Raw genomic sequence first — 19,395 nt, forward strand, 5'->3', positions numbered from 1 at the left:
ATTGTAGGAAATCAACAGATGTCTAAAATCGAGATTAAGAAATAGCATTACTTAAGTCTTTACTGATGAACATGAAGTTAATCACTGAAGAAATCCCTAAGAGTTGATGAGTGTTCGTTCTGGCGGATGCAGGGTTTGGCTGGTAGATTTGGTGGTGCTAGGATGAGCAAGTTCTGTTCCTATTGCTTCTTTTTTCTCAATGAAATAAGCAGCAGGTCATCATCTAGGAATGTTGTAGATTTGAAGAGAACAAGAAGAGATGAAATAGTTCCCTCAGAGACTCCAGGGGATGTGGGATATGGTAGGGAGATGCTGAGTGCCAATTTAAGACTGACGGTCATACTCCGCATCAAGTCTGTTAATGCCTCTTTCTGTCTATGGCTCAAATGTATCCCTTCTCTCCACACCAACTGCTGGCAGCCTCAGGATTATACCCGTCTTCGTTCGCCTGGACAGCTGCAGCGTCCTCCTTTCGAGATCCATTGCTTGTCTCACTGTTGTTCCCCATATGCAGTTTTTGAAACAAAATGTGACCAAATCACTTCTCTGCCTAATATCCTCCAATAGCTGATTCCCATAGCACTCACAGTAAAGCAGCAAGGGTCTCGGCGGTCTGGCCTATCCCCTCACTTGGCAGTACTACCAAACTGGCACCTCCAGGTTTTCATCACATCCTCTTGGGTATACCACTGCACTCCTCTCCAAGAATTCTGCTCTGTCCTCTGCCCAGTCCCCTTGTCTCCCCCTGCTTCCAATGCAGGCACATGCCCCATGCCTCGGAGAGCTATGTACATATGCAGTTGGCTCAGTACACCTGTTGGCTCTCTGAGGTGTGAGCAGGGCAGGCCGGGTGGGCAGGGTCCCTGCACCTTATTCATCCCTGCACTACTGGTTTGGCACATCAGGGACTGCAACTGTTGCTAGGACAATGAATGACCACCGTTACGCACTGAAATGTAAGAGCATGTGTTGGTGCACAACAGTCAGAAGAGATCATGAAAACAGGTAAGAGTATCAAAGACATTACACAGGAGAAAACAACCTTTCATTCTGAAAACTGAGGAAGACCTCATTAGATATTCCAGTGGTTTATTTGCATGATTAATAATCACATTCCAACATGCATCAAGCATCTGAGAATAACATTATTTTGAGTTAAAAGAACATCTTCTAGACCCTCTCTCAGGTCCAGCAGCTCAAATGTCCACCATGTCCAGTAGTGCAGAGAGATGGAGCTCAGAGGCAACGTCCTCTGCCCTTGAACTCCGGATCAGCCTTTCTAGGCGCTTCAGCCGTTCGGTCACAGACGTGCCTGTTGCCTCTGACATCTGCAGTTGCTCCCCTGTCCTGTCATTCTATTTGAACAAAAAAAGAAACCAAAAATAGCTTTGGGATACCCACAAGCCAAGATATATTTTCTTTAAAGGCATTGGATCTGACTCACGTTAGAAACCTCTTCTGGGGCCTGCTAGGCTCAACAAACCCCTCTCTTGGCATCTACCACACATCCTTCCAGCCCCTTCCAGCACATACACATACAGTTGCCATCATCTGCCATGGAATGTTTCCTCTTCTGATTCTTTATTTATATTTAAAATTTTCCTTTTCTGCCCATGCCGCATGGCATGTGGGATCTTAGTTCCCCTACCAGGGATCAAACCCCAAACCCCCTGCATTGGAAGCGCACAGTCTTAACCACTGGACTACCAGGGAAGTCCCTCCACTTCTGATTCTACCATGAACAACTTCTAGTCGTTTTTATAAGACATCGTTGTCAAGAGCTACGAACTATGCCATCATATGTATTGTAATTGCTGAACCAGACTCTCATCTTTGGATGTTTAGTTTCCACTCTCATGTACTATAATTAATGCTACAGTGAACAAGTACATTAACTTTTGTCATCAGTAATTTCTTTAGGGCAGAATTGTTAAGTCAAAGGGTACAAATATTTTTAAGGTATCTGCCAAACTAATAATTGGAAATAGTATGTCACCTTAATTTGTTTTTCTCCGCAATTGAAGGGCTTCCTAAAAGCCAATCCAGGAGCATACATTTTGCCTGTCCAGCATTATACATATAAACTCTGCTTTTGTTTCTTTTATCACTGAAGGAAGAATGGTGAAGTAGAAAGACCTTGAGCTTCGGAGCCAGCTGGGTCTGGCTTTAAAAAGCAGCTTTGCCACTGACCAGCTGAACACTCTTGGGTGAGGCCCTTGACTTCTGCGCGCATACCCTCCTCATTCATTAATTTTCCTCACGGAAAATTAATACCAGAAGGGAGGTCCGGGTGATGCCAAAGCTTGGACAGTCTGTGCTCCATAAACCGAACCACTGTTGTCACCTTTGTTGTTCTCCTCCAAACTTTACTGCATGTCAGCATAACATGGTTATGGGTTTTGTTCAGTTCTTAAGCATGTTTCAATTCCATTCTTCATTCATTTCATAAGCAGAAACTCGGAATTAGTTGGGCCACTATAATACTGACAGATTAAGTTTAAGAAAAGATCTAATTTAAGCTAATAATTTATTGGTCATCATGACATCATACGATGACTCGAGACATTACTTTTTTCCCAGTCATTCTCTCAGTTGTTAAGTCGAATATAAATGCCAAATGTACTCTCTTCTCACCTGAAGGCTAGTAGTTGTAGATGTTTTCATCACAGGTTCGACAGTCTGAGGCAGAGACACCAGAGTCTGAGGAAGGTAGAGTGGAAGGGAAGTTGAATCTGTACATGCTCCCGAGTCCTCTGACAACCACTGCTGAAGTTGATCTTCAAACCTGAAACATTTGAGCATTAGGAAGCAAAAATTTAACTGTCACTCACTTTTCTCCTATATACGCTTTAAATCTTTTAAAGCTCTGCTTTTTACTAAGGGTGGAACTAAGTTATGACATCAACTAAGAAGCAGAAAAGCACTGTTTAAAAAAATTTAGTATCTTCTCTTTAACTTATAAAACTGATTTATATTTAATGAAAAAGGTGGCATTTATCCAAAACAACTGGTTTTTAACATTACTTGTACTTCTCTCACTTGGTTTATCCTCTCTGGCTTATTTTGCTATTATGTGTCTATAATTAATTTGGATCTCTTTGGATTATCCAAAATGTATGGATTGCTGCTTTAGTTTAAAATTAACCCAAAATAACATCGCACTGACACCTAACATACTCCAGAGCTGTCCACTCCATATACTTGTTTTTTAAAGAAATATAATCTGGTCCAAACTGCTTAAATGATACAGACCTAGGAAAATCTACTTTTAGAAATCATGACACATTCATTCACTCTCCCAACACATATTTATCAAGCCTCCACCAAATAAATGCTAGGCATCATTCTGGGTACCAGCGACACAGCACTGAGACAGAACAGACAAGGCCCAGCTGGAGGCAGCTGACATTCTAGTGAGGTGAGACAGACAAAGGAGACGTCTGAAGACGAGAAAGACAAGGCAGAGACATGGAGACAGGGAGGACTGGTGAGATGGGTAAGGAGGTCCTCACTGAGTAGATGTGAGCAGAGGCCAGAAGTGAGCACAAGGTGGGCCAAGGGGAGGGGCTGACCTTGCCTACTGGCTGGACACGGAGGCTGCTGGAGAGGACAGGGCAGAGGGAGGCATGAGGACGACAGTGGAAACTCCCTTCTTGCCGTCTCTTCTTCCTCAGTAAAACCATGAACACAGGTGGTGGGAGAGGCAGAGGGAAGCCCTGCTCCATCCAGCTCCTGCATAGCCGCAGTATGGGAATGCCCCAACGCCCAGGCTGGCCAGACGGGCAGAGCGTGCCAGCCACGTGCCACAGAGGCTTAGTTAGCCAGCTACACTCACTCCCCACTAGGAGACTCGGGACTTTCAGTGATAAACAATCAACGAAACCGATTTCAAATAATAAAAGTCGAAGGCACACTATCGAGGGCACTGCCTCTGTCCTCAAAGAGCTTATCCTTCACACGTCTGACCTGCCTTCTTTTTTAAACAGTCTCGTCTCTGGGATCCTTGCTAACCCAGCATGAAGCGGCCTAAAGGACAAAACGAACCCCGGAAACGGGCTTCACCTCTTGCTCTCCTCCTTCTCCAGCAGCAGGCTGCTGGACAGACACTGGGCCAGGAGCTCCTGGGCAGAGGCTCTGTGCATCAGGTCGTCGGTGCCGGGAATCCGCCCCTCTCGGCCGCGCTCCACACCTCTCTTCCCTTTGCGGTGCCCGTGAAGAAACGGAGTGCGAAGCTTGTTTGCAGAAGGATGAAAAGATCTTATCCCCAGACTGTAAGTACACGTTTTGAAATGCTTACGGTCAGGAAGGAGAGGGAGAAAGGGCTCCTCTGGCATCAGGTAGAGTGGGGTGCTTTGGGGTCAGGCACAGGCGCAGAGGAAGGGCAGCCTCTGCCTTGCAGCAGCTTCCCCTCTCCTGGGCAGCAAGGCTCCCGAAGCGTCTCTACTCTGAGTTTTGCTTCCCATTCCAGGGTCATCAGCAGTCTCTGTTTTTCCCTAATACTGGCAAGGTTCTTATTTTTCATGTAGCTCCTAAATCCATCTGGATTTTTTTTTTTTTTTTTTTTTTTGCTGTGATGCGAGGCCTGTGGGATCCTAGTTCCCCGACTAGGGATTGAACCCGCGCCCTGGGCAGTGAAAGCGCTGAGTCCTAACCACTGGACCGCCAGGGAATTCCCCTGGAAGTAATGTTTACAGCAGCGGGAGATGAGGGTCTAATGCTTTTTCTAAACAGAGGCCGAAGTCTGTCCTCTCCGCACTCATGGCCCGCGTTTGGCGCGCGGCGCTTTTACCACCTGTGGTCCTGCTCTTGCACTTTCTATCCCGACCCATTTGTCTGCTGCAACTTTATTATATGTTTTGAGATCAAGCTGAGCAGACCTTCCTTGTTATTCTTATTCAACATTTTCTCAGCAATTGCTACACATTTTCTCATCCTGATGAATTCTAGAATTAACTTGTCAAGACCAGGCGGAAACATCCTTTTGGGCTTTTGATTAGAAATGCCCTGACTTTATAGTTTGAGAACTGACATCTTTATAGCGTTGCATCCTCCAGTCAGCAAAGCCTAGCCTGCCCCTCATTTATTCAAGGTTTTCTTTGCACCTTCAGGGCTCTGAGAATCCCCTTCACAGGGGTTTGGCGCCTCTCCTGGTCAGTTGGTGTCCATATGTTCTAGATTTGTTACTGCTGTGGATGAGAATTTCTGTGCATTGTAGGTTGGTCTGTCTGGTCACCTTGCTGAATGCCGAACAGTTCTAAGGGTATGACTGTCGGTGATCCTGAACGGACAGTTTTACTGTCTGGAAATAATTGGTCCTCCTCTCTTGGTATTTACGCCCTAAACCGGGCAGGGTCTCCAGGACAACAGTGGACAGCAGTGATGTCAGGGCAGCTCAAGGCTGGCTCTCACTTCAGTGTTTCTGATGTTTTACCGAGAAGCATGGGGTTTGTTAGGAGTTTTATGGCAGACAGCCCTATCAAGCTAAAGAACTGTTCTACCCAAGTTTCGTAGGAAATTTTATCAGAACGGGTATAAATTGTTTTCTTGGAGAGGGAGAAGGAATGGGTATAAATTTTAAGGAAAACTTTTCAACACCTAGTGAAATGACCGCTTATTTTTCTGTTATGGCAGCAAATTACACAAATAGTTGTGTACTGCTGTTGATATTGTAGAGCATGGTATAAAGCGAGCCTGTGAGTTTTTTACGTACTGCAAAACTGCAAGTGCTAACATCTTACTTAGTATTTTTGAACCAGGTTTGTAAGTGAGATCAGACAACAGCTTTCTTTTGTCTGCACTCTCCTGGTTATGTTACGACTTCAGGGTCAGGTTTGTCCAATAAATGAAATGCGATGCTTGCTTCCCCCTGCTCTACAACAGTTTCTACTACATGGGAATGATCTGTTCCTCCAGCATCTGTCGGAATCTCCCCACAATGGGCTGGATTTCATGTATAGGATGTGAATTTCTGCTGTATACTCTGTTAGAGAATGCAGTTCACTCTCTTGGTTGTGGGATGACAGAAACGCACACTGAACACAGATCTCACCGGCTCTGACTCAACTGTAGCTCCTTCTGCGTCTGCATTCTGGCTTGTTCCCACGACAAAGGAACGTCGTAGTTTTTCAGATGGTTTTTAAAAAAATACACACATATCTGACCATCTTTAGTCAGTGCCTCTGAGAAAACGATACAAAAATAAGAAGAGAAAAGAATATCAAAAGAGCAACAGGTGACCACTTGATGTCTGCTTAAATTCACTGACTTAAGGACTAGCCCTTCCGATTAAAGTCACACAATTATGTGACTCCCATGCTTGAGCTACATATGCTCCAAGCTTCCATGGGTCATTCAAGGTCCAGAGAGGCTCACGTCCAGACCTGCATGGCCAGTGTGACTACTCAGAGATGTCTCTCTAAAGCCAGCCTTGGGGGCCCATTTCAGGGAGATGAATGCAGGCTCTCCTGGAACCTTCTCAGCTCTTCCCAATGTTTATAAGTCACCTGGAGGTCACTGGCTTGGAGAGGTAGCCCTAAGGAGAGGAAGGGTGGGGACCCGCAGGAAGGAAACAACCATCAAGTAAACATCTTCCTTTGCTGAAACTGGACCAGGAAAGTCTCCTGAGGAGCCGGCCCACGGCACCAAGCACTAACTACCTGGTGTGACGGGAAGCCTGGGGGGTGTCCAGTCCCTCAGCCTGTGGTTGATGCACAAGGCGATGATGTCATCCCACGGGATCTCAGCAACTGAGGGCCGCGCCCCCCGGCCTGGGGAGGGGCTCCCGCTCTTCCACCTGCGGTGTGTGCCGCGGAGCAGGCTCTCCACCTGGGACTGCAGGACAGGCTGCGTCTGGAGAGAGCTGGGGATCTGGGAGGCATACTGGACAACCATGGAGCACACGGGGAGCCAGGGGGCTGGAGAGAAAGCGCCACATGAGTCACAGACCGTGGTGCAAATCTACATGCCATGTTCTTCACTCTGTATTTTCCTAGGAAAAGGCAACTCCGTAGCCGAGAAGTCTGCCTTCAACTCTGAATACAACAGAACCACAGCTGTTAAGGAAAGAACATCTCCCTCCCCACGTCCAGGTAAGGGATGCAGCCACCCAGGTCAAACTTCACAACAAAGGATCCATCCTAGAGGCTCTGACTGCACAGGCCTGCAGGTGCATGCAGGAACCCGTATCTGACCAAGCACTCAGGGACGTCTGGTCCCAGAGGCACGGGCTTCTCTCGGGGAGCCCCAGCCTAGCTCGCGGCAGAGGATTTGCGCAGTGCAGTGTATTCCCCATTGGGTTCCTTCAGTAGCAGACGTCTGTTAGACCTACTGGAGAGCGCACCTCAAAATTCAGAATGAAGCCTGAGGCCTCTGTTCCAATGGCCTAAAGCAGAACGGCCCTGCTAAGGCCATGTGCTGCGCCACGTGAGCACAAACAGCCTTGTTCCCTCCTAACAGCATCAGCAAGGGAAGGGGCAGCCTCCTCACAGCACAGGGACCCATAAAGTCTACGTGAGAACAGCCCAAAAGCCTCACTCGGGCACAGCCGGAGCCACAGAACGAGCTTCTTGGACAAAGAAGGAACACTGGTGTTAAAGCAGCACTGAGTGCCGTGGCCCCAGCAGAGCCAGCAGCGTGGGGACAGGACTGCACAGTCCCCATGCCTTTTGGTCCCAAATGCCATGGCACAGGCAGGATGGGACCTGCTGTTAACTGAGGAGTCCCAGGCCTTGGGTGCAGCACTCTTCCTGACACCTTCCTCCCGAGACTGAACAGATACCCACAGACCGCTCAGATGGTGGTGAAGGGCCAACAGGGCTAACTCCACAGAACCCCAGCTCGTCCTGACTCCTGAATCCAAAGGCAAGTGTGGACGGGCGCAGCGTGGGGCCGGGGTGCCCGGTGGAGAAGGGCCACCTCACGCTGGTGCCCGACACCGGCCAGGGAGTCTCTACAGCGCGAAGGAGGCGGGGAACTCGGCCGCAGCACACTGCTTCCCAGCCAGGACCCCTCAGCGCGAGCACGCACCTCCCGGGGGCGGAAGGTCCATCTGTGGGAGCTGGAAGCCAAGGACAGCCTGCCTCAGCCAGGCCAGGTGCTCCGGGGTGTTCCAGTGAAGGTGAGGAAGCAGCCGGCTGCCCCCTGCCTCGGCAAACTCAGCGACAGGCCAGGACAGGTCACAGAGCTGCTCGGAGGACACTACAGAGGCCAGGAAGCTCAGCACGCTGTTGAACAGTTCGATGATGGCACCTGGCTCCTGCGGGGCCAGGCCGCCTAGCCTCCGCTCTCTTCTGTCGTGGAAAAACCGGCCGCTAAACTCCCGGCTAACCCCGTCTTCCACGTACTGAATGAGGGTCTGGCAACAAAGGTCAAGGGCACAGGGGCAGTGCGAGACCAGCCACTGCACAGCCTGCGAAACCTGAGAAGGAAAGACAGTGGGGAGAGATCTGGTTCAACAATTCACACTGCTTTTCAGGAAGAGATTCCTGAAGGCGCCCCGCCCACAGCTGCCACAGCAGGTGCCACCGGAGCAGCAGCCTCTCAACCACACCAGGAAGGGGAGCAGAAGCTTCCACTGCAGTTCAGTTTGGTCTCCCAGGGCCCTGGAGACCCACACAGCAGGGACCCCGAGAAGGGCTCCCGTGCCCCTCGCCCCCGAGGAGCGTGGCCTGAAGGACCGCCCCGGAAGGGCTGGAGGCCCAGGGGAAACCAGCCCTACACATCCTCTTCACCTCACACAGAAAAGGAAGCCACGTCTTCCCGTTCTTAGAAGGGCTAACAGCTTCACTACATGCCTGGATGCTTTCACATCCTGTAGTTATCTTTCCTCCTGTAGTTATTACTTTTATTTTAATTCCTGGCACTTCTCTGCCTAAATGTAATTGTCAGCACAGACTTCCTTTTTTTAAGGAAACTTCTGATAACATTATTTCTTCATATTCCAAGGACAACCACTTACAAAAATAATTATACATCTGACCGTGAGATACAAGACATGAATTGTCATATTTTAAATCCATAACAACAAAACCTCTAAAAAAATTTACACAAACAATTTAATTTATTGCCAATAGCAGAACTGTGGGCAAATTTTATCTTTTATTTTGATTTCTGCTTACATTTTTAGAAAGTTTCCTGTCAAAACATAAAATTAAAGATGCAAGCAGTAACATACACTAAATTCAAGATAGAGTGAAAGGGAAAAAACTGAAAATATCTTGTCGGACCTTTAAAAATGATAAAACCTTACCTTAGTCGTGCCTTGTAAATCACTAATGGAATCAGGGATCTCAATAACGGTATAATCTGAAATCAGCTTGGCTGAAATCAAATCCTGTAGCATCAGACCTTTAAGACAAACAGACGTAGGTCACCTGTCTCCTGGTAGAGGTCTGCAGGCCAGCAAAGGCATCTCACTGCTCCGACCCCGCCCAGCCCTGCCCCCAGTCACTGCAGCAGCTGCTGTCACATGACTCCAGACACCACACTGCCAGCACTTTCTTATACCCCCGGCTCTACCCACTTATTTAACATGCCAGCTCATAAATGGAACTGCCTTCACACACCAGCTTCCACTTCCTTCTCCACGGCGTCCCCTCCTGGGTTGGACACAAGAACCACCAGCGGAAGCGCAGGCTGGAAGGGCTTGGCCTGCAGGAGCTGCTTGATCTGCAGCAACGCCGACAGCCAGTACACGTCCTCCTCCGCCACGTCCTCGCTCTTCACTTTGGGGGGAAGCAGCAGCATAAGCCCGCTGGCTCCCAGGAGCTCCTTCTGTGTCTCCACAGCATCGAGGGCACAGTCGCTAAGAGCACCGTGGGCCACCTGGAACAGCACCCAGGCCATCAAGATGGGTGCACCAGGGGACAAATCAACAGTGAGCTTCGGTCCCAGAGTGAGCAGAGCCAGATGCTCACCTCACGCCAGGTCAGCCTCCCGCCGTGAGGCCGAGAATTAGTACGGAAATTAGTCACAGGTAATGCAGCCTCTGGCTAGACTTGTGTTGGAGCAATTTAATCTTAACAGTTACCTCAAACAGGCTTGTGAAAAACGAGTAGGCCGGGACTTCCCCGGTGGCTTCCCTGGTGGTTAAGAATCTGCCTGCCAGGGCAGCGGACACGGGTTGGATTGCTGCTCCAGGAAGATCCCACATGCCGTGGAGCAACTAAGCCCGTGCACCACAACTACTGAGCCTGTGCTCTAGAGCCCGCGAGCCACAACTACTGAGCCCACGTGCCATAACTACTGAAGCCCACACACCCAGAACCTGTGCTCCGCAACAAGAAGCCACCGCAATGAGAAGCCTGCACACTGCAATGAAGAGTAGCCCCCGCTCGCTGCAAATAGAGATAGACTGTGTGCAGCAACAAAGACCCCACGCAGCCAAAAATTTTTAAAAATTAAAAAAAAAAAAAAAGAAAGAAAGAAACCCAAAGGAAACAGATACCGCATGGCACATAGAAAACTTATGCAAAAATCCTAATTTCCTCTGAGGATGCCTCTGGAAACAGTCATAAGATGATATGAAAAAGTCAAATAAGGACAAGAAAAAGGAAATCAATAATATATATATATTATTAAAAACTCAATAGAACATTTGGAATACAAAGTCAAGGAAATCTCCCAGAAAACAGTATTTAAAAACAAGAGAAAATGGGATAGAAAGGATTAAGAGGCTCAGACGCTCAACTGATGAGGCCAACATCAGTCTAATAGGAGTTCAAGAGAGAAGAGAATCAATGAGAAGGAAAGCGGATGTCATCAAGATGCAAAAACGTCAGTCTCCAGCCCACAAGGACCCACCAGGCCCAAACCATGAGGGAAGGAAGTCAGCACCAGGGCCCCAGGGACAGAGTGCAGGCTTCCAAAGAGAAACAAAGTGGGCCACAGAGAAAGGAACAGAACAGTTTCAGACATCTCAACAGCAAAGCTGAATGGCAGGTGACAGTGGAGCAAACTAGAAGGAAAATAACTTTCAATCCATAATTCTACAAACTTAGCTAAACTATGAAGCAAATGTGAGAGTAAATACATTTTCAGACAGGCAAGAATGCCAAAAATTCTCCTCCCACGCATTCTTCCTTTGGAAGAAAGTGGAAAACGTGCTCCATCCAACAAGAGACTAAACCAAGGAAACGCGCTGCTGCTGCTGCCGCCAATGGCAGCACCGCGTAAGGGCCTGATGCGTCGGACTGCGCTCCGTCTGTGTAACTCACTTGGCCCTCAAGGGTCCCTGTGCGCAGTGGCGCCGCGGAGCAGCTGTGTGGCCCCAGGCTATGTGTTTTGGCTTCTCCCTCCCTGGCAAAACCACATCATGAGTAAGAGCACTGACCCACAGGCGGCGCCCGGCCACGAGGGCCAGAGCTAGGGGTGGGAGAGCGGGACCGAGCTCTCGGTCTGGAGGGCCCGGCTGAAGCCACAGCGTGGGACATGTTATCCGCCTCAAGGGGAGCAGGAGGGTGGCACCTTCTCAGAGGGAGGGACAAGGTGAAGTGACAGAACACTTAGGAAACTCTATTGAGACATGCACAGCCCATGTGCCGGCACATCTGGGTAATATGAACGAAAGATGAAGATAAAACTACTTAAGTAAGATAATGGGACGACTACTACTTGCAAAAAAATAAACAAATGTCACAGAACACTTGCCGGTTCTGGGGCAAATAGCCGTCACACAGCACGCGCGCGCACACACAACACACGCACCCACGTGGCCCCGCTTGCTGAGATAATATAAAGTAACGATGTAGCCACCTGGAAGGTGGGGAGGCTGAGAGGAGCTGGGGTATTAAGAGTTCACGCCTCCCACAGTGGGGTGTGCAGCCCCAGGATGGCCCCCACGATGCTACCTCCTCGAGCTGATGTCCGTGCACCGTCACCTGCCCTGAGTGTGAGCTTGGCCCAGTGACACGCTTCTAACGGTATCAGACAAACATAATGGGGTGCCACCTCTAAGATTAGGCTACAAAGAGATTACGCCAGCTTGCTCAGCTGATGGGAGCCAGCTGATGCCCTGTTGTGAGCTGCCTCATAGAAGCCCACGTGGCGTGGCCTGCAGGCAAGTGAATCCTGCCAACAACCACGAGCGTGGGCTTTCCGAGGAGACCAGAGCCCTGGCCTACATCTTGACTTACACCTGGTGAGGAACCCTGAGCCAGAGGGCCCATCTAAGCCCCACCTGGACTTCTGCCCCACAGAAACTGTGAGTAACGAACGTTTGTTATTTAAAGCTGCCACGTTTGGATGTTTTTTGGTTTTTGCTTTTTTTGGCCGTGCCGCACAGCATGCGGGGTCTTAGTTCCCAAACCAGGGGTCGAACCCAGGCACCCTGCAGTGGAAACGCAGAATCCTAACCACTGGACCGCGAGGGAATTCCCAAAGCTGCCACATCTGGAGGTAACCTGCTATGTAGCAATAGATAACTAATACACATATTTTAATGCAAAGTCGGCAGAGAACATCTAAAGTGGATAAATAAGAGAAATGGCAGTGTAAGGACATGATATGGAAACAGGACAGAAGTCAAGCCTCGGGGAAAGGAGCTAGAAGAAGGGGCAGGGGCTGCGATTTCTCATCATACATCATGTGGTGCTATCTGAGTTTTTAACTACACGCAAGTATTATTTTGACTTAAAATTTTAAGAATAAAGGCAAGAACACACTAATTGTCCAGTAGGTGAAGTCTGACTTTGTCATCATAGGAAAAAGGGAAGAACACGCCCCAGGATGTTTCTGTTGCCTCTGAATGGTGAGAGCTTAGATGGCTCTTATAATCTTTATACTTCCTCTGTATTTCCTTATGTTTTTAGTTTTATATATGTATTACTTTCACGTTTAAGAAATACAATAAATAGTATTAAAATGGAAAGAAACAAACAAAAATTCTAGAGTCAAACTACAGTTTGAAGCAGTTCCAAGGACAGGAGGAACGTGCCCTACAGTGCCGCATGCAGATGTCCGGGTGTGCCATGAACGTGCCTGTCAGGAAAAGCAGAGGTCAGGCGTGGAGACTTCGGGTCAGGACATGGTGGGCAGGGCCGCTTTCACTGGGCCCCGCTCTGAGCGTGCCGCCGGTCGTGATCGCCACACTATGGGAGGCACCAGGCCCAGGTCGGACAGCTGGCCACAGCAGCAGCTACCAACACCAGGTCTGCTCAACATTGAAGCCCACACTTCCTGCCCTGCACTGCTATTTTCTAAGTAAATAAAATATACATCTGGTTTTACTTCTGAACACACACAGTAAAACCTCAAATTCATTTATGCAGGTCTGAATCTAATGAGGAAACAGGTTCTCATTAAACAAGTATCTCTCAGGGAACCAATTAAGCTCAGTATTGCACAAATACCTATAAAGAACAAAAATTAGGGACTTCCCTGGTGGCGCAATGGTTAAGAATCTGCCTGCCAATGCAGGGGACATGGGTTCGATCCCTGGTCTGGGAAGATCCCACATGCTGTGGAGCAACTAAGCCCGTGTGCCACAACTACTGAGCCTGGGCTCTAGAGCCCACGAGCCACAACTACTGAGCCCACGTGCCACAACTACTGAAGTCTGCGCACCTCGAGCCTGTGCTCCGTAACAAGAGAAGCCACTGCAATGAGAAGCCCATGCACTGCAACGAAGAGTAGACCCCGCTCGCCGCAACCAGAGAAAGCCCATGTGCAGCAACGAAGACCCAACGCAGCCAAGAGAAAGAGAGGAAGAAAGAGAGAGAGAGAGAGAGAGAGAGAAAGAAAGAGAGGGAGGGAGAGAAAGAGACAGGAAGGAAGGCAGGAAGGGAAAGGAAACGAAAGGAAAGAAAATTAGAACTTATAATCAAAAACTGAGGACAACTTTAATGTAAAACAAAAACCAAAACCTGAAATGCCCACTACTGAACCTAAGTGAAAACTGCATAGGATTAAAAAACATTAGTCTTTTGGTAAGACCTGATATATCAGGAAGCTATCTAACAAAGATTTCAGCAGCTGACAGACCATATGAGATGCAACAGCCACTGCATTTTTTTGTAATGCTCTGTCTCATCCCTCTTGGGTTAGTTACCAGAGGTCCGTGGAATTCAGGGCTTCTGAATTATAGGTGAACATATGGACTTTTCAGGATTGTTCTGGGTTTTCACCAAGTTCTCAAAGAGAGGTCTGTGACCCAAGAGAGTTAAGACTCACTGCACTCCCGAGAATCTAGCCTGGTCTCTCACACCAAGGGGGTGTGCATGGGATGTCGTCAAGATGCAAGGAGGAACAGAGAGGACACTTGCTTCTGAGCCTCCCACATTGTTTCAGGGCCACTTCAGGGAAGTTATATGGCTCCAATCACATCTGGGAGTGAGCGCAAATGAGAAAATCCCAGAAGTAAATACACTAAGTGACGGTCACTCACCTTGACGCACACACTGACAGAAACTGTCTGATTCCCTTTGCTGCTCAGAGTGTGAAAGAGAGTGAGTGTCTGAATCCCACCATCACGGTGTGTGTCATCCACTGAGCCATCATCTCCTATGAACTTGACTTTTAACCAATCTGCTAGAATTCTGTGAATAAAAGAAAATAACACTTGAAGGAGAGTCTAATCCTAAATGTGAACTACAAAGAGAAATATTACACAGATGTAAATACACATACACCAAATCTTACTATAAAGGTGATCTGAACTAATAAACAGGCTGTGATTTTTTAAATGGAGTTAGGAACTCTACTGGGTTATATATTTGAGAGGACACTCATTCTAATGTGATCTAAGATTATTTATTTATTTATTTATTTATGGCTGTGTTGGGTCTTCGTTTCTGTGCGTGGGCTTTCGCTAGTTGTGGCAAGCGGGGGCCACTCTTCATCGCGGTGCGCGGGCCTCTCACTATCGCGGCCTCTGTTGTTGCAGAGTACAGGCTCCAGACGCGCAGGCTCAGTAATTATGGCTCACGGGCCCAGATGCTCCGCGGCATGTGGGACCTTCCCAGACCAGGGCTCGAACCCGTGTCCCCTGCATTGGCAGGCAGATTCTCAACCACTGCGCCACCAGGGAAGCCCCATGATTTATGATTTTGAAGCACTAAGAAAAGATTCTGAGCAACAGAAAAGGTCCTTAGAGTTTACCATACAACCCAGCAATTCCACTCCTAGGTATATAACCAAAAGAACTGCAAAACATATCTCCACACAAACACTTACACGTCAATGTTCACAGAAGCGTTATCATAATAATCAAAAAGTGGAAACACCACAAATGCCCATCAACTGGTGAACAGAGAAATAAAATGTGATATATTCACGCAATCAAATATCATTCGGCCACAAAATTAAGGACTAATATATGCTACAACGTGAGTGAACCTAGAAAACATTATGCCAAGTGAAAGATGCCGGGCATAGAAGACTACGTGTTTTCGGGTTCTATTTGTATGAAATGTCCAGAATAGGCAAATGAATAGAGACAGAAAACAGATTAGTCGTTGCCAGGGGCTGCAGGTAAGAAGGGATGGACTGATCACGGGCATGGATTTTTTTTTAGGTGAAAAAGTGTTCTGCGATTAGATAGTTGTGATGGTTATACAACTCTGTGAATATACTAGAACCAGTGAAATGTACACTTTAAATGGGAGAAATTTATGATATGTGAATTACATCTAAAAAAGAAAAGTAACATGTTCCGTAGTTGCTTTAAAAGTATGTTATCTGGGGCTTCCCTGGTGGCGCAGTGGTTGAGAGTCCGCCTGCTGATGCAGGGGACACGGGTTCGTGCCCCAGTCCGGGAAGATTCCACTTGCCGCGGAGCGGCTGGGCCCGTGAGCCATGGCCGCTGAGCCTGCGCGTCTGGAGCCTGTGCTCCGCAACGGGAGGGGCCACCACAGTGAGAGGCCCGCGTACCGCTCAAGTATGGTTTCTGGAAGCAACTTGGTTACAAGAAACAATGGCATGTCAACTTTTTCGATCTCTTTTTAAAAATGCCAGAAGTTTTTTACCTAAGGAAAAAATGGAACTATAGCAAACAAACTAAACTGTCTTCCCCAAGAGTCTAAAATGAAGCAGGCATACCTCAGCATAGCTTTAAGTCACAATCAAGTCTGAAATGTTTTTGGACAAAGACTGTTGCCAACGATACAAAATAAAAATGTGAATAATCTAAAGCGTCAACTTCAAATAACAAACGAAACAGCCTGCAAAGCTGAGCATCAAAATGAAAGCAGGCGTCAGGGCCCCCAGGAGGAGAGGAGCACACTGGCTGACACCCGGCCACCCCCGTGTGCAGCACTCAGCTGCCAGATGCTCTGGAGAAGTCACCCCGCCTCCCGGCCGCTTGCTGAGCATCTAGCCCCACAGGGGGAGACCTGCCTGACCTGCCAGGACTCCCTGGGGAATGCTCTTCTCCGTCAGGCAACACCAGCACCAGCTTCCAAAACACGCGCTCCTGCCCCCCCGGGAGGTGCTCAGCCACGAGGGATGGCAGGTCCAGGGGTGCCCATGCCGCGTCACTGGAAGGGACAGAGCACCACAGGTGAGCCACCACACGAGCCCCCGGCAGCAGCAGCAGACACGGCGGGCGGGGGGTGACCAACCTCAGCAGCTGCTGGTAGAAGTGCTGAACCTTCATCTGGTGCGCCACCTTGTTTCTGAGACACCTTAACCTGCGAAGGAAGAACCACACAGAGCCTACGTGAGGCCCACTCGGCACCCACCGAGGAACCTGATAAGCGCTTAGTGATGTTCTGAGTGCAAAGTAATTGGTTAGTGAGTGTCTCCCAGTGGGGAATACTTAGGAGACCAAGAAACCTTTGCCGATAGAGACACAGTTTAGTCAGAGGACTTGTTCATTCCATAATATCAAGCAGTTATCTACCGTGTTCCAGTCATGGCAGGTCAGCAGTAAACAGACAAAAATTCTGCCCCGCTAGAACGCACGCCTTGTAGGGAGAGAAGGGCCTCTGTTAGTGGGCGGCGTGACAGGCGCGGTGGGCAGGCTGTGGACGTACACAGGGTGGCCAGAGGTGATATGGGAGCAAAGACTGAAGGAAATAGGGGCGCCAGCATGTGAGTTCTGGGAGACAGGCCAGACCAAGTCAGGAGTGGGCCTGGCAGGTACACAGAATGAGAACAGGGAGAGCAGCGGGGGCAGCCAGAGGGCAGGGTGGGGGCCACTGTGAAGGAACTCAGAGAGCAGCCCGGGGACGTCGACAGGGACGTGAGGCGACCTGACTCTGATGTGGTGGTGAGGACACCAGGGTGCAGGGGTCAAGGGCGGAAGCCAGCAGACGGGCCAGGTGGCTACGTGAAAGGGGCTGGTGGGGGAGGTGGTGAGGGTAGAGCCGCGGGATGGTGGATCTGAGTCCAGGTGTGACCCAGCCCAGGGAGGACAGGCTGGCATCCTGTGAGCCAGAGGAGGCACCGAGGGCAGCAGGCCAGGCGGAGACTAGGTTCCGATGTTGAACTGGGGACGCGGGGAAGAGGCCTCGGCTGGAGATGCACGTAGCGAGCTGTCAGCGTGTAGGATGGAAAAAGACTACCAGGGGAGGAGGCAGAGGGGAAGAAGAGGGGCCAGCGCGGCTGTGCTGGAGGGAGGGGGAGGGGACAGAGAGAGGGCCGTCCTGACACAGGTGACACAGCCAGGACTCCAGGAGGCAGCGGGCCAAGGCTGAAGGCCCCGACACGCACAGCACATCAGAGACAGGCCAGCACCATCACCACCCTGCTCGCCGACGCAGGCACAGGACCCGGGGACGTGGGCAGCTACACAAAGTTTGCTAGAGGCGTGGAGCTGGTGATAGCCCAGGCGAGGACAAGATGTGCCTCGAGACCCCAGCAGGGTGGGCTGCCACTGGGCCTCTGTGTCATCTTCCTAGTCCCCCACTGGGAGGCTCCTCTCCAGAGGCGACGGCGGCCTGGTCTGAAGAGAGAGGCCGAGCCCTGCATGGCCAGGATTGGGCAGCTGAAGCCAGGACCTGGGCAGGGAGCCGGGTACATGCGGGGTGGCCAGGAGGAGCGGCAGGGAGGGCCATGCGAGGGGACACAGGGAGGGAGCCTGTAAGAGAAGAGACCTGATGGCAGGAGGGGGAGTCGCTAAAATGCTGCCACCGCAGACCCAGGGTAGCAGAGGGGTCGCGGTGGGGGTGGGGGTGAGGCCAACACGGACCTCTGGCTCCACCACTGAGAATGGACACGATGTGTCCTTAAGCTAGGAAGGCAAGGAGGAAACAGGTAATTCCAGGGAAAATTCGATTGGCAGGACCAGGAGTGTTTTAAGGGGAAAAGGCAGGTGAAATCACAGCAGGTAGAGCAACTCTCACTCCGAAAACGCAATCCTGCGTCCGCCTTCACCTCCTCTGACTCCACCCATCTTCCCTGCAAACAGACGCGTTAATCCACACCCTCGATGAAGCCAGTTGGGGCAGGAGGCACTTAGGAGGCCCCGGGCTGCTGACCTGGTGCAGGAGATGCCCACTCTCCCCGCGTGGCCCAGATCCAGGAGGCCCTTGGCCAGGTTCTCCTCTGCAATGGGGCACTCTGCACTGGGCACCAGTGCCCTCAGCCGGTCATTCATGTCCATACAGCAGGGCGCCGCAGGGAAGGCCCGCATCTGGCGCCTCAGTTTCTTCCGGGCTGCGACACCTTCCCTCCACCTAGAGGAGAGACCAAAGTATCATCACTGGGTGTTTTTGCCATGGGGACAAGGCAAAAACATCTCCAGCATTAACATGGGAAACATTTTCTGCCAGTACGTTTAGGTCTTTTTCAGCAACAGTTCTCAAGCTAAGAAATGGATCAGAACTGAAACTCAAGGTATGGGGGACGCATGATAATGAATGAGTGGTGGGCAATGAAACTACTGAACTTAAGAGTGAATGCCGAGGGACTTCCCTGGTGGTGCAGTGGTAAGACTCTGCGCTCCCAATGCAGGGGGCTGGGCTCGATCCCTGGTCAGGAAACTAGATTCCACATGCGTGCCGCGACTAAGAGTTTGCCCATGCCGCAACTAAGGAGCCAGTGAGCGGCAACTAAGGAGCCTGCGAGCCGCAACTAAGGAGCCCGCATGCCACAACTAAGATCTGGTGCAACCAAATAAATTAATTAATTAAAAAAAAAAGAGTGAACAATCTCTGGAGGCCAACTTGCCAATCTGGATACAAACACAGATCCATACACCCTTTGACCCAGCAGACACCACCGACAGGATTTTCTCTCCAGACCTGTGTGCACCTGTGTGAAATGTCTGCGCAAGGATGCCACTGCAGCACTCTTTGTCACAGCTAGAGAGAGAAAGCCATGTGAAAGTCTACCAGTGGGACCAGGCAGGTCATCTACCACGTGCTCTGGCAACGCCACCTCAGTGCACTGACGGCAACGGGGAGAGGCCACCGTGCTGCTGCAGTCAGGTCTCCGCCCTATGTCACAGAGAGTCAAGAA

The 19,395-nt window shown here is 49.9% G+C and overlaps 1 protein-coding gene across 2 annotated transcripts in view; it reads right to left on the reverse strand.

The window, feature by feature from the left end:
• Window positions 1–1,043: 1,043 nt before the first annotated feature.
• MCM3AP (minichromosome maintenance complex component 3 associated protein) overlaps window positions 1,044–19,395 on the reverse strand; it is a 43,772-nt gene continuing 25,420 nt past the window's right edge. For both annotated transcript variants that reach the window (XM_032630313.1, XM_032630314.1), the window contains 12 exons: window positions 18,414–18,611; window positions 16,554–16,622; window positions 16,335–16,469; window positions 14,381–14,531; window positions 9,564–9,822; window positions 9,248–9,345; window positions 8,026–8,416; window positions 6,657–6,914; window positions 6,050–6,179; window positions 4,063–4,269; window positions 2,635–2,785; window positions 1,044–1,355 (listed from right to left, as the gene is read on the reverse strand). In XM_032630313.1, the coding sequence (XP_032486204.1) occupies window positions 1,197–1,355; window positions 2,635–2,785; window positions 4,063–4,269; window positions 6,050–6,179; window positions 6,657–6,914; window positions 8,026–8,416; window positions 9,248–9,345; window positions 9,564–9,822; window positions 14,381–14,531; window positions 16,335–16,469; window positions 16,554–16,622; window positions 18,414–18,611 (2,206 nt within the window). In that variant the 3' untranslated portion in view covers window positions 1,044–1,196. The remainder of the gene's footprint in view (window positions 1,356–2,634; window positions 2,786–4,062; window positions 4,270–6,049; window positions 6,180–6,656; window positions 6,915–8,025; window positions 8,417–9,247; window positions 9,346–9,563; window positions 9,823–14,380; window positions 14,532–16,334; window positions 16,470–16,553; window positions 16,623–18,413; window positions 18,612–19,395) is intronic.

The sequence above is a fragment of the Phocoena sinus genome, chromosome 4 (assembly GCF_008692025.1).
Source record: "Phocoena sinus isolate mPhoSin1 chromosome 4, mPhoSin1.pri, whole genome shotgun sequence".
In the NCBI taxonomy this organism is placed as follows: Eukaryota; Metazoa; Chordata; class Mammalia; order Artiodactyla; family Phocoenidae; genus Phocoena; species Phocoena sinus.